This window comes from Furipterus horrens, unplaced genomic scaffold, assembly GCF_987537825.1.
Source record: "Furipterus horrens unplaced genomic scaffold, mFurHor1.1.pri manual_scaffold_10, whole genome shotgun sequence".
Taxonomy (NCBI): Eukaryota; Metazoa; Chordata; class Mammalia; order Chiroptera; family Furipteridae; genus Furipterus; species Furipterus horrens.
Window position 1 is genome coordinate 87,737,283 of NW_028327180.1, and position 15,265 is coordinate 87,752,547.

General features: G+C 39.6%; 1 protein-coding gene across 1 annotated transcript in view; it reads left to right on the forward strand.

The window, feature by feature from the left end:
- The first annotated feature begins 506 nt into the window (after nucleotides 1-506).
- Nucleotides 507-15,265, forward strand: part of ITK (IL2 inducible T cell kinase) — a 54,078-nt gene continuing 39,319 nt past the window's right edge. The window contains exon 1 of the mRNA XM_090288490.1: nucleotides 507-702. Coding sequence (XP_090144616.1) covers nucleotides 565-702 — 138 coding nt within the window. The 5' untranslated portion in view covers nucleotides 507-564. The remainder of the gene's footprint in view (nucleotides 703-15,265) is intronic.

Sequence of the window (15,265 nt, forward strand, 5' to 3'; positions counted from 1 at the left end):
CAGGAAGAATCCCAGCCCTGCTGACATCTTGATTTTAGACCAGCGAGACCCATTTTGGACTCTGACCTACAGAATGGTAAAATAATAAATTTGTGAGCCACTGAGTTTGTGGTCATTTGTTACAGCAGCAAGGGGAAACTAATACACAAACTACGTCCACTGGCTGCAGAGCCCACGTTCCTACCCCTGGTGCTCCATGCCTTGACTGTCACATGGGCTAAACCAGGAACTATAAAGATTAAACTCTAATCCTCATATCATTTTGAGCCTAAGGTTTTTCAAGTATCATTTTCAAACTATATAGCCAAGAGTATGTGTATTTTTTTACATATGCCTCTTAGTTTCATGAATTTCGAAAGGATGTGGTTATGGCTTTGACATCAGAGAAGAAGCTCAGTGATGTTGACTGAACATTGATAGACAGATAACGCTGGAGGCAAGTTGCCTTTGGCCAACTCTCTCAAGATCAACTGCCTCCCCACTGCATTCCTTGCTCCAAAGCTGTTTCTTCTGCTTGTGCTGAGGGCTGATGCTCAAGAGGCACCACTTTTCAAGATCTGGATCATGAACAACTTTATCATCCTAGAAGAACAGCTCATCAAGAAATCCCAACAGAAGAGAAGAACTTCTCCCTCAAACTTTAAAGTCCGCTTCTTTGTTTTAACTAAAACCAGCCTGGCATACTTTGAGGACCGTCATGGGGTATGTGAGAACTTGGTTGTTTTTGCCTTTTTTGTAAACAGTATTTTCTATTTCCATGGGGCTGAATCATGGAATGAAATTAGGACACCAGGGGACACAGACATGCTTGTTATAACAACCTAGAAAGTCCAACGAGAGTGATCTGAAAGAGAATGTGGAGAAAAGTCAAGAGGTGGTTTGTTTGTATTAGGTGATTTCAGTTCTAAAAACTATACAAGAGTAAATTTAATATTTATTAGCTTCTTTCCCCTTCCAGTTTGAGTTTAATGTTTAAATTATAATACTTCATGTGGTAAATTTATGATTAGATAGAATTTAAACTTCATTTGAAATATGTTACATTTTATGAGACAGAGATTAATAAACTACCAGCACCCATTGGGACCTGAGTGATGATCTTGCCCAGTTTCCTTAGTGTTATACTGGGTAAAACTAGTATTTGGAATGGTTAAGTGATGAATTTGGTGTCAACATTTTTCTGAATTCACTTCTGTTTGTCTCAATGGTCATCACTCACCTGAGAGCTTGGGAAAATATTTTCTGGGCATTTAATTGTCTAAAATTTGCAAGGCACAGTGGTAAACCTTTTTGTCCCTGAAAAACTACTCAGGAGACTAGGATTATCGTACACAAAGTGTTATGCAGTACAGACCAGCAGTTCTTATCCAGAAGATTACAGCTCTTAGCTAAGTCACTCTTTTTATATATCTAAAGACATCCTTATATTCCATAACATCAATAATAACAAAAGCAACATGAATGATCAAAACTGTAGTTTGGTACAAAAAGCACCTGGCAGGGGATCAGGAGACCAAACTTGACCTCCCTCTAGGTAGGTAAGCACGGGCAGATGTCTCTTCCTTCTGTGTCAGGTTCCTTTCCTACAAAATTAAAGGACTGGAAACACCACCTACAAACACTGCTTTCCTCTTTAAAAATCCTTTGTTTCTGTGAAGTAGCACTTCTGTAGCCTTCTTCAGCAATTTTTTAAGCATGTTTGATTTTTTACTTTATCATTGTATTGTTTTTCTGTAATGAGGGAAGAAGACATGTGTTTTCCACCTATTTTTTACTGAAAGGGAAATTACATTAGGAGGTCACTTAGAGACCAAGGTGCTCCAATTTTTTGTTGGGACCAGACTTAGTAGGTGTAGGCATGATTTGGGATTATTTTGAAGTGTTCGATGAAATACAATCCTGAGTGAGGCAGGACTGTCATAAAGTTTCGGGTGAAATAATACTGCCTCTTTTTAAAGGGGAAAACACATGCTTACTTTCAGCAGATTCTTACTAATAACAATCAACAATTAATCAGAAAACATATGGAGTTTCTTATGTGCAAGGCTCCTTGTGTAGGTATTCAGTAAATATTTGTTGATTAAATTACTAGAGAGCCAGTCAGAAAGTTTTTTGCTTGGAGGATTCATCATATCGAGCTGATAAAACATATGCCATCGGTCAATTTCTTATTGTACATAGGATATTAGAAGTTCTTGTTTCATATTGAAAGTGCAGTCATTTGCCTTTAAATATTTTTAAAGCCCGCTTTACAGTTTTCATCCATTTGTTTTCAGACTCAAAGGAGCATCATCTTATTGTGTTAGTGTAAATTATTTCTGAGCAGCATCGCTGTTTGTGAACTCTTTAATTGCAAATTCAAGACAATATTAATTGCAAATAATCTCACAATCAGAAGGTTTTGATTCAAAATTGCCTTGGTTGTAATTTGTATGACAACAATGTTGTAAAATCACTCTGCTTTTTCATTTGATCATTATGAAATATCACAGGGCAATTAATTCATTCTGGGGAGCCCTGAGCTCTAGTTTCTAACATTTCTGTGTGAAATATAGCAGATATATGATGCACAATCATCAAATTTCTTGTTTTTAATGTCTATGGCTTATATTCATGCCTTAGATATGTGCCATTGTGTAGTGCCCTTGATCTACACACAAGAGTGCCTTGTGCATTATCAGTAAATAAGAATAGCACTTACACTTGTGGGAAGAAGTGTTTTGTTTTTATTTGTTATTTTTAAATGTTTATTTATTGATTTTGAGAGAGAGAGAGAGAGAGAGAGAGAGACATTGATTTGTTGTTCCACTTATTTATGCATTCATTGGTTGATTCTTGTATGCGCCCTGACCACGGTTCAAACCCACGATCTTATCTTATCAGGACAATGCTCTCGCCAACTGAGCTACCCATCCAGGACGAAACTTTCTGTCTTTAAATTAAAGCTTTGTTCTTCCCATAAAATGGGTATGATAATAGTATTCACTTCATGGGATGATGGTAAAGATTAACAGAGAGAATGTATTTAGACTGAACTATTTGAAATCACCCTTTGGTAGATCAAAAAAGGTCTGCTATTAACAGTTTTATGTAGCTCAACCTAACATATAAAGTGCTTAAATAAGTCCTGTCACCTAGTAAACACATAATTAAAAATTATCTATTTGTGACATCATCATGTCTCTGAAGGAACCAGCAGACTGGAATAACATATTTATTTTCAAATGAACAGAAACAACAGAGGATTCTTTAAAGTCAAGCTTATTATCAGGATTCTGGAGTCCTTCTATTCTGTGGCTAAATTCAAGTTTGTTAGGGAGAAATAGACATGCATCACGAGATATGTGATGCTGAGCTAATCATTGACCCTCTCAAGGTTTCAGCTTCTTTCTCTCTTTTCTCAGTTGTAAAATTATGTTCCTAAGTTTGCAGCTCTAAAATCCTAGATTTATGACATTCTATGAAAAATAGTCCTTCTGCCTCTTCAGCGACAAATTTTGTAGTTTTTTAAGTGAAGTATGGTTTTCTCTAACTTTAAATATCAGTGTCTACTGTCATTAAAATACTGGCTGAGCATTTTACTTTAACGTGGATTTAGTTCTGGTGTCTGTTCCCTCTACTGAGATGTGCAGGCATTTGCAGCAGGGCCAGAAGGCCCCTCCGTCCTGCTACAGCAGTGGCCCAGAAAGAAGCATAGAGCTGGCAGGTGGTCTCACTGGCCGGCATGGTATCAGCTGCTCCCCTGTGCTTGCCCATTTCTTTGCTAAGTGCTCCCTGATGCTGGACATGTTTTAACAGAAGACAATGAAAAATTAGGGCCTGGTGGTGTGTTGGTAAATGTTCAACAGCCATGGTAGTGGTAGTGACAGTAGAGTATTGGGGAGCCCCGATTCACAGTGTTTGCTGCTTTCTCTGGTGTAAATACTCCCATCACAGCCAATGGCAAACTACTGATGTGATGTCTACTGGCTCACAAAATTCCTGAAAATTAACAGTCAGCTCTCATGAGCCACTAACAAGCCATTTCCAGCACACCATTGGCCGCTAAATACAAATAATCTCTGGAGAGGTAGGCATTGACTGAGCAACATGCATAGCTGCACATGACCAGCACCAGGTCCTTTTCAGGAGTCAAAGAGAGGGCCTTGGGTACTCTGAGTCAGCACAGGCCAGAAGGGGCAGCATGGATGCAAACAAGCTCAGCCTGGTGAGGCCAGTCTAGACAACCAGACCTAGATTCAAGTCCTGCCTCTATCACTTTCTTGATATGGGCAAAATATTTAACATTGGAAAGCCTCTGTTTCCTATTTATAAGAGCCCCGATACTACCTACCTCAAGTGATGTGAGTATTTCATGACAAAAGTATGTCGTAAACTTGGCATGATAATAGTACCATCTCAATCTTCTGCAAGGTCCTCAGGAGAACTGGAAAGTTTTCCCTGTTTTCATGACTCTGCATCTGGCTCACTATGTCACTGAAGCCATTACCATTTACGTGGGATGAGATGAACCATCAGGATCACCATTGTAGTCGCTGTCTGAATAAGGGTCACCACTCCTCATGGACTCTTCCCTTTAGCCTACAGTCTGATCTAGCAGCAGAACCAGCTCTTGTAACATGCATCCATCCTGAACTTAAAATGACAGGAGGGGATGACTGTATCGTGGTCAAAACCACATACAGCTCCTGGTGTTAGACAGCTGTCAAAGACCAGCTTCGCCACTTTAAAGAGCTATGTGTCTTAATGTAAGTTGCTTAATGCTGTGTGACCCTCCAGAAAGCTATTGGCATGTTTTAAAATGATTAAACGGCCCTTCTTGATCTTGTTTTCTTTTCATGAGATGGGGAGTCACCCATTATTTTAATAATAATAATAATAACTAATATTTACTGAGCACTGACCACTTGTCAGTCACTGTGCTAAATGTGGGTTATTTCACTTAATTCTTACAATCACCCTGAAAAGTAAGCACTATTATTACTTCTGTTTGCAGATCAGGCAACTGAGGCAAAGCAAATTTAAATAACTTGCCTGAGGTTCCATATGTCTCCAGAGCCTACACAGCCTCCCTGTTTAACAGAGCCTCTTACTATTAGCAGTTGCTACGTGTAGGTGTCTCAGGACTCCCCTGGGCTATTACAAAGTGGGCAGTGCCTTCTTGCTCTGAGGTCCACGAAGTAAGAACACTCCCATGCCACAGGGTTCTTCTGCCATGAAGTATGTTATGAGCGTTATCATTTCCACATAGACTCCACAGCACACCTTTGTCTTCATTCACTTCAAGGAGCGCCCTCCTTTGTGCCCACAAAGAAATGAGAGCCTCCTAATTTCCTCTAGACTCTGTCCACTTCTCTCCATTTCCTCCAGTTACCTTCCTCATGGAAGAGGCCAGAGCTCTTACCTGGGACCACAGCCACCTCCCGTGTCCTTGTGCACACTCCACACCACCCCCCACTCCATTCTCTGCACAGTAGCCAGTGTGAGCATTTAACACGTTGACAGTGACCATGTCCTGATGCCCATCATCAGAAGGTGACTTGTCCTTTCAGTGGTTCTCTCCTTTGCCCTAACAGTGAACACCAGAATCTATAACATGGTCTCCTTTAACTCAGTTCATGTCCCTCTTCCTCCCGCCTTTCTGGGCTACAGCCAGACAAGATTTTCTTCAACTTTAAGGCCTCCATTTTAAATGTCACTTGCTTGGGAACACCTTCTTTGATTCCCCTAGACTAGATCATCTCCTTTTGTTAGGCTCTGCCATAGCAACATATACATACCCTTTCTTCAGCGCACATGCAAAAGTTGTAGTCACCCACTTATTAATATGACCATTGTATTAATGTCATTCCCCCACCCTACCCTCTGTTAGGTAATAAGCTTTATGAGGGCAGGTACCCAATTTGCTAAAGATGGCACCAACAATGTCTAGGACTATGCCTGACACATATTATTTATTCACTAATTATTTGTGGAAGGAAGAAAAGGAGGGAGGGACGGAGGGACTAAAGAAAGGAGAAAGGACATGAGGTATAGATACAGTGGGAGATGTCAGGGTTACACCAATGAACCTTAACAAAACCAGGCTCAATGACAAAGAGTAGAGAGCAAAGCAAGTGATATAGGACTTTACACAGGAAATCCCTGAGTATAGGAGTAAGTAAATAAGACCCTGCAGAGGTAGCAGTTCATGGCCTAGCCTTGGACTGAGGAACAGGAGGATCAGGAGACTGGAATTTTCAAAGCCGGGTCAGAGAGCTAGGTGAAGGAACCAGGAGGTAGGCCAGCCACACTTACCCCAACTCTTTTTAAGAGAACCCAAGAACTTTGTTCTTTTCTGTCCTTAACCTCATCTTCCCCTTGCCTTTTACAGCTAAACCCTTTGTAGATAATACTCTTAAAGTCACCTGAGCATTTTGCTTGAGACTTTCACCAGCCATGGTCTCTCTCTACCTCCCTCCTACACGATTGACTTGCCTTCTAGCTGGGCTCTTGCTGACACTTGACACTCCATACGATCTATATCCATGCAAAACCTGGAATAAACGTTTAAAATGATAAAGCAGGTATTTTCCCCTACTTTAAAGCCCTCCATGGCTATTTTGAGTATTTAAATAAATTGTATCACCTACAAAACTCTTCATCTTGTGGTCCCTAACCACCTTTCTGATTTCACTTGACATCACACTTTCCTTTACCCATCACTCTCCTGTCCCATCGACCTTCTCTTTGAATTTTGGATACCCCAAGATAATGCTCCTCCTAGGGCCTTTATACAGGGTCAGAACTAGGGTGGCCAAGGGAGAAGTCCACTTGAGGGGGCACTCGCTCTTGGGGTCCTGCAAGTTCAGGATCTTTGCCTTAGCCTTTCTCACTATCAGGAACACCTCAAATTTTTGCAGTGCTGGTTCTTTAGTGTTTCCCATATCTTTAAATATTTTCCCAGGATTCTCTTTATTTTTTTTCTTCTAAAACAATAGATATGTCAATACATCTACTGATGTGCCTCCTTGTTTGTTTTCTGTCTGCAAACCCACTGGAAGTTGTTTTCTGAGACCAGGAATCTTGATTACCTTGCCCATCACTGCATTATCAACATGAGATACAATGGTGGTCAGCTAATACTCAGTGAGTGAATGAAGGTCACATAACTCAAACTGAATTCAGAAGAGCTTCTGGGGGCTAAAACTGTGGGCCTTGTCTAGCCAGACGAAGAAAAGTAAGAATGCAAAGCAGAGTTCTTTGCAATTCAAGCCACTTCCATGTCGGCCTTAATGGAGTTTCTTTGTGAATTGATATCTGCCTGTGTGATGTGATGTTGCTGATTTATGGAGATAGGGCTAGAGAATTTTTGTTTTGGAAGGAAATACTCCCACATTAAAATTAGACTTGATTCTCACTGCTCAGGGACTGGTGCATCCGTTAATGAGTTTCTGCAGAAAAATAGGTCACAGAGCAATACTAAAAATCTGAAGGTTTAGTTCCTGACTCATTTTAAATAGAAAGCACAAGAGTCTCCTGAAGTATGAGGTCCATGGACTACAAGACATCTTCATTTCAAACTTAGTAATGGAGCCCATAGGAAACCCTTTTAAAGTTCTTAAATTTTCATCAGCCAGATAGAAAATTCTTTCTCCCATTTTCTTAACAAACCAGTGATAAATTCTTCCACTCATCCATGAGTTATTAGGCCTGCTGAAGAAAGCTCTTCCAGGACCAAAGTTCCATCCAGACATCAGTCTGGGGTTGTCTTCATGACTCTGGGGACCTCACTTAAAGTGTTCCAGAGAAGGAAACAGAAGCCCTGAAATGGTTTACCATGCATACAAAATTCCCTTTTTAGATCAAATGTCTGCTTGGTTTCTTGAAATTCAGTAAAAATTATCAGTATGTTAATAAAATAAAAACCTGATCCCAAGTCTTATGTTGCCACTTTATCCCCATTAACCTACAGTTATTTATAAGTAGGTTTCTCACTATATTTTAATATTTGTAAATTTATAAATATAAATTTGTTTGTATTTTTATATATAAAAAGTCACAGAAATTATATCTACCTGTTAATAAAAATTCCAATAGTATAGTACTTTTTTCCCCCAAATATTACATATACAGTGTGGGGCAAAAGTAGGTTTACTGTACAGTTATTCATATGGAAAATAATACAATAACTAATAAGTAATAATATAAAAATAAACTCTGCAGGGCAACTGGATTGAGCAATAAGGGGATTGCGGCTCAAACTCAGGAGGAACAAGTTAGTGAAAGGACTCAGAACATGTGAAATACCTTAAGTAAAAATTTATTAACTTAAAAAAAAAAAGGAATAAACTCTGTTTCTTTTCCTGTACTCACAACTGTAAACCTACTTTTGCCCCACCCCGTATGGTGCCAAAGCTTTTTTATGCTTATGTATTCATTTTTACTTAACACGGTATCTAAGAAACGTTTCTGTTTTGGCATATTTAGATTTATTCATTTGTTCAGCAAACATTTCGTGAGCACCTACCAAGTGCTGAACTCTGTGTTAGATGCAAGGATTACAGTGGTTAAAAACCAAGATAAGGTGTCTGCCTTCAGAAGCTCATATGCTAGTAGAGGAGGCAGACAACATACAAGTATATAAATACATGGGGCAGATACAGACTGGTAGGTTCTGTGGAAAGAACTAAGCAGTAAGCTGGGGCCGACGGGGAAGAAGGATGGTCAGAGCAGGAATTTATATCTGACGCCTGTGGGGATGACAGATTATACAAGGGGTAAGAGTAGAAGCCGGGAAGCCGGCTGAGGCCACTGTGGTGCTCTAGATCAGCGATTTTCAACCTTTTCCCTCTCATGGCACACATAAACTATTCTAATTACTAAAATTCTGTGGCACACCAACAAATATATTTTTTACCAATCCAGCAAAAATAATTGGTATAATTCTGATTCAGTCACACCAAATGGCACTTGTTGTGTTGGTTTTTGTTTGTTTGTTTGTCTACAGTCTAAGGGAAAAGAGGTCAGTGCCCTGACTAAATAGTCAGGTATGGCATGTTTTAAAAATTCTTACAGTACACTGGTTGAAAAATCACTGGTCTATACTGATGAATTCTTCTGATCTATTGTGTAGTATGCTATGGGCATCCCTGAGTTGCCTGTCAGTTATTTTATGTTTTAACTTCATTATAGCATCCCTCTTCCTGGGGGGCACTTGGTCCAGAATCATTCCACTCCACATTTTGGTGGGAAAGCGCCTACTGGCTAACCTGCCTCAAGACCAACACTGAGCCCAGGCAGTCTAGAGCAGCGAGGACCAAAAACAAGTTAGAATCTGGTTAAATCCACTTTGATTAATCTGAAAAGACAGGGCAGCGAGCCTTCATATATTGTTTTAAAAAACGAACAAAACAATTACACACAAAATGTCCCTCATAACTCTTTTGGCTGAAGACATCAATTTTAATAATTGAGTTGGTTCACTTCAGAGACATACTTATCTATTTCACGTGTCTGAACAGATTGATGAATTTATCATCTATGGTTTGACATTTCAGGTTGTTTCCAGGTATAATGAACACATTGAAAAGTAATAGTATACCTAAAACAGGACTGTCTCCTTTTAAAAATCAGCCCCTTAAGATAGAGTACCACACATTAGATAACAGTGTCACAGGATAAGAACACTTACGGCCTCTATCATTTGCTGCTACATCCTCTTCCAAAGAGACTGAAGCAATGCAAGGGGCCACCAAAAGTTACCAGAACCATTAGAGAGTGTTTCTAAGAAGGAAGTATAATTTTAAAAAATCCATTGTTGTGGCAGTTTTCAAGTTCACTGTTTTCATAGGGTTTTAGTGTTAAGATAAAAGAGGGGGGAAATATGTAATATTTTATACATGAGTAAGATGATTTGATTTCAAGTCAGTCATGTATATGTAGATGAACCCACCACCTGTACAGTGGGACTTAAGGGGTGTGGAAAAGCCTCCTACTCTGCAAAACATTGGTCTCCCTACTTGATCATTTTGAGGGATCTGAAAGATATGTATGAATGAGCTCTTTGGGTTAGATCATCAAGTGTCTTTATTTAGAAGATAATGAAGCACAGAAAGTTATCACATAAGCCATTTTTTACTGCTCCATAGAGGTCATCTTTAATTTTTAAAAAATATTTTATGTATCTATATTTAGAGAGAAGGGAAGGCAGGAAGAACGAAGGGGAGAGAAACATCAATGCATGAGAACATTGATGGGTCGCCTCTCATGAGCGCCCCGACTGGGGACCAAGCCCGCAACCCAGGCATGTTCCCTGACTGCGAATTGAACCAGTAACTGTTCACTTTGCAGGATGATGCCCAACCAACTGAGTCACACCAACTGAGCCACACCGGTCAGCACTCAGTTCTAATTTTAGATATGGCCTAAAGGACTGAAAGTCTCAGACGTGCTGTAATTCTGTAATTTTAGAAAAGTGTGATGAAGTGACAAAGCAACCACATGGCAGGTTAATAGGCTGAACACCCGGCACTAATCAACCTGGGTGACCTTGGTCAATTCCTTATTCTATCTGGGATTTAGTTTTCTTGTCCATAATATCAAGGGATTGGACTAGATCAGTGGTTTTCAAACTTCCTAAAGCATGGAACCCCCTCTCGGTACAAAATTATACATGTCATCTCCATGCTCACATATGAAACAGATAGAAGAGGAAAGGCTGTGCTTGAAGTGAGAACACCACAACCCTACCCTCTATGCCTGCCCCTTGACCTGCAATAGTCTCCAAGGTGCCTTCCAATTCTATGACCTCAGTCTCCTCAGAGTGTAAATTGATTAGTAGAAATGAAAAGAAAGCTAATTTAGAAAGCTGTTTCACCTTGAAGTCAAATATTTAATATATAAAGTTAGATGTTGATGGAATGATGTCTAAAGACACTTCGAGCTCAAAAAAAATAGAAACTATGTGATTATATCTCTCTTCAAAGATATCATGAATTTACAGATAGACATCGACATTAGCTAAAAATGCATGCCTTTCCATTTATAGTGAGAATTTTGTCTTAGTTCTACAAATAGACTTTCTGCTCTACACTTGGTTTTATCTGCTGTTCCCTCAATAAACCAATTAACAAATATTAATCAAATGTCACCTCTGGCACAAGGAGTTATTTCTTAAAATGCAACAAAATGGTTATTAATTTGCATTCTTTGACAACCAACTCTCCAGCGCTTCAAAAGTACATACGAAAATATACTCTTCCATATTTATTTAAAAATCTCATATCATGATATTCTGAAAAGAAAGAGGGCTTTGAAAGAGCGTTCACAGGCCAGAGACACAGATATAAAATGTACAGGATGCTGTGATGCCCTGCTTTTTACTGGCGCATAGCACTTAGTTCTTGCTCTTAGTTTCTGCAGAAGTCCTTTTCTTCCTGCCCACGTTTGTAAGCAAATTTAAACAAACATGCTTTTTAAAGGTGAGGCTCACTAATATCTTGATCAAATATGAATGAGGCTTGGAAGTTACTCCTGAATTATTGCTTCACTTCTACAATAAATATACCCACATAAAAGCACACAGAGTTGCTTCATTCGAATTTATGAAGAAAATGGCTATTGCTCAAGAAGAACATAAGAGCGCCTGTCATGAACTCGAACCTCCATGGATACAGAAGAGCAGGTGACAGGTGCTTCCTGGCTGCTGCTTACTGCTAATGAGGTCATGAGGCTACAGGGCAGAGCTGCATCACTTTGCACACCCAGTGTTTGATATGTACCCCTGATAATTCTCCCCTAGTCACCTGCGAAATTGGTATTACAGTGTGGTGTTTTAAAATTTTCTGACTGCCTTAAAATAGTGTTTTAATTTTTCTGCTAAGTAAACTTACATGCTCACTGTAAAAACTTCAGATATTATAGAAATATGTCACTTACATTGCAAAAGTCTGCCACATTGCCACCCAGAAGGGAGAGCCGGTGTTAGTAACATTCCTTCCTGTATTATTTCTTTGAGTTTTGCATAAACTAATATATATTTGGTTATTCTTTCCAAAAGCAAGATGATGCTTCAGCTATTGTTCTAAACTTGTTTTTTACATTATACACTAATGTACACTAATTACATACACTAATATTATGGCTACAGAGCAGACACAGAATGGATGGACTATAACTTAACCATTTCTCTTTGATGGATATTTAAGTTTCTCTAGGTTTTTTAGTGTCATAAATAATGCCACTATGAACATCCTTTTTTTTCTCCATCTTTATATATTTTAAACAAAAGTTTCCACAGGATAAATCCTATAAGGGATGTATATTTATATATTTTAGTTCGCTGTTTTTAAATACAAGAAAAGAAATACATAGTTATGGTAAAATAGTGAAACAGTATAGAAGGATATGAGATAAAAAGAAAAGCTGTCTTTCCACTTTCAACTACCAAACCTCTGGGCCACTCACATGAGTATCTGATCTTACTGATTTCTTATGGAAAAAAATACTTTCATCATTTCAACAGAGGATCACAAATTGCCTTGTGGACATTATGAGAGTACAGAACTTTTTCTTTTTCTTCTTTCCTTTCTTTCCTTTTTTAAATTTATTTTTTCTTTTTTTTCCCCTAAAATCCTCACTTTTTTCTTTTAGGTAGTCAGGGTACTACTACCAACAAGCTGACAGACTTGAAGAGAAGCCGGGGTGTTCCCCACAGCACAACCACAGTGTGAAAAGAGAGGGCAGGAAGACCAGTTGACTCGGGTTTCTCTGACTAAAAGGTCTTGTGAAAAAGAGAAAAGAAAAAAAAAAGGCAGGTGGGGGATGGATCAGAGTTTCCTGGCTTGAAGTCAGCCCAGGAGCCTCAGAATCAGCTGCTTCCTTAGTTCCAGATCTTTCCAGAACTTCAGAGTTTAATGGAGGTAGTTTTCAGGTAAAGATGGGGGCTGGGTAGTGAGGAACAAGCAGCAGCTGATTACAAATTGCACTTGTGGTTTAGAAGGGGCTACTTTTTCTATAGAGATAGTAATACATACGTAGATGTGCATGTAGAAGAACCTACCACCTATATAGTAGGATTTAACATATATTGGGTATCAAGCAACGTGTCAGGTGACTTCCTATAGCGTAATGTGGGTCACAGTAGTCCTGAGCTGCCGCCGTCCTACTCCTGTATCCCCTACTCCTGAGAAACTAAAAGAACCAGAAAGACTCGGAGAATGAAGCTCAGAGCACTGAGACAACTCTTTACCAGTCATAGGACTTTAAGCCATGCCTTCTCCTTCTTCCAAATCTCTGCTTCTCTCCCCGGCAGCATGAGGGTTCGCTTGGTCATAAAAGACGGAAGGCTGAGAGAGGAGACCGGGAGGGAATTTGTGGATGGCCTCCAGCACGTGTTGTGGAAGGGATGAAACTGGAGTCCAGGGAGGTCCCTGAAACTAATTTTAGAACTGATATCAGCCTTCTGCCGGAGCGTGGCAAACAACCCCCAAGTCAGTTACTGTGTTTCATCTCACGTGACATCAGTTTTAATTTCTATTGTGTCATTGCGGGATTTTAGATTGGTACGATGGCTATGCTACAACCCAGTAGAGGCGATGAATAAAATATGTGAAATGCGTTGTTAAAATCATCATCAGAAAGATTTTCTGATCCTAAAGAAACTCTGATAAAGGCAACATGTGGCTACGTTTACACTGTGATCCAGGAGTCTTAAATACATCACTCCCCTTTGAAAAACACTCTCTTAGCTGATGCCTGAAGTTCCTCTTGGCTTAAGTTCTCTCATGCCTGTCCTCATCCCAACTCCTATGGAAGGGGCTAAGCATTAAGCTCTCAGTTAACTAAGCCTTTGGCGAAGGACTACGTATTTGAGAAAGGCCTGGACAGGAGAGTAGGAGAGGAAGCACAAATCTTAAGCCCTCACATTGTAACAAAGTTGGGAAGACCAGGAAACAGGCCCCTTTCATTGCTTTGCTCTGTGTTTACAGAAAATTGGCAAAGTAAACAAATGACTCCAGAAGGTCAAAATCACCAGTAAAAGTAATCAAAAATTAATTCTATCTTTTCAAATGGTGGTTCCTAGTTACATATTTGCCCCCCACACCACCCCCCAAAAAAATCCCCAAAGAAAACATGGGCACATAAAGACAAGAGAACAGTCTTGTTTTATGGGCAGCATTTAGAGAAGGAAAGTAACACTTGAATGATTGGTTTATCATTTGAATGATTTTATTTAGCTAGTAGGTTTAGGTTATTTATTTATTTATTTATTTATTTTAGAGGGAGGAAGAAAGGGAAGGAGAGAGAGATAGAAAAAAAATTGATCCATTGTTGCACTTATTTATGCATTCATTGGTTGCTTCTTGCATGTGCCCTGACTAGGGATAGAACCCATAGCCTTGGCATATCGGGACGATGGACTAACCAACTGAGTCACCCAGCCAGGGCCTATGTCATTCTTTAAAGTCCTCTAAACTAACCCATGATTCTAAGACTGTTATTATTCCCACTTAAACACATAGCCACACACAGAGCAACTGAGAAGTTAAGACACTTGTCCCAGGTTGCACGATTGGTCAGACAGATACGGGTCTTCCTGACCTAAAAGCTCTGTTTCTGTCCCACTCTGCCCCACCAGAACACAAGCTCAAATTCTGCTGATTTTAAGACGGGCAGAGATGTCCTCTTTCATGGATATCAGGCATATAACTTCTCACTAACGTAATCTGCTGGACTGGCTGAACAGCCGAAGAGCCAATGTTATGGAGTGAAGAGGACCTACATTGTTCTGAGGAATGGGAAAAACCCTCCCCCTTTGAAATCCAGCATAAGAATCGCATGACCAAATGGGGCAGAAAAAGATCTCTATTGGCTTGGAGAATTCGGTAATGCAATTGATTGTTCAGTATTGGTTGGAGAAGGAGAAAGTCTCCTGAGGAAAGTCAGGGCTAGTGCAAAGCCATGAGGCATAGTCACTAAGACTCTGGAGTCATAGAGTTGAACTTGTGTACTGCTCTTCCACTTTCAGAGACTCAGCCCCTCTGAACCTCAGTTTCACCTTTAAAATGAGGATTGTGATTAAATAAGATGGTGCATTGAATGCCTGAAGTATAAGTGCGCAAAAGCATACTTTTTTGTTTTTTTTCCCCCTGCCTCTTTCTTTGAAAAGTCACAATCCAAAATTCTATTTTACACAACAATTATCATAAGGAGAAAGGAAATATAAAAGCCATGCTCACAAGCTTGCCTTTGTACAAATACACAGGGTCAGCTTCTTGTTGGA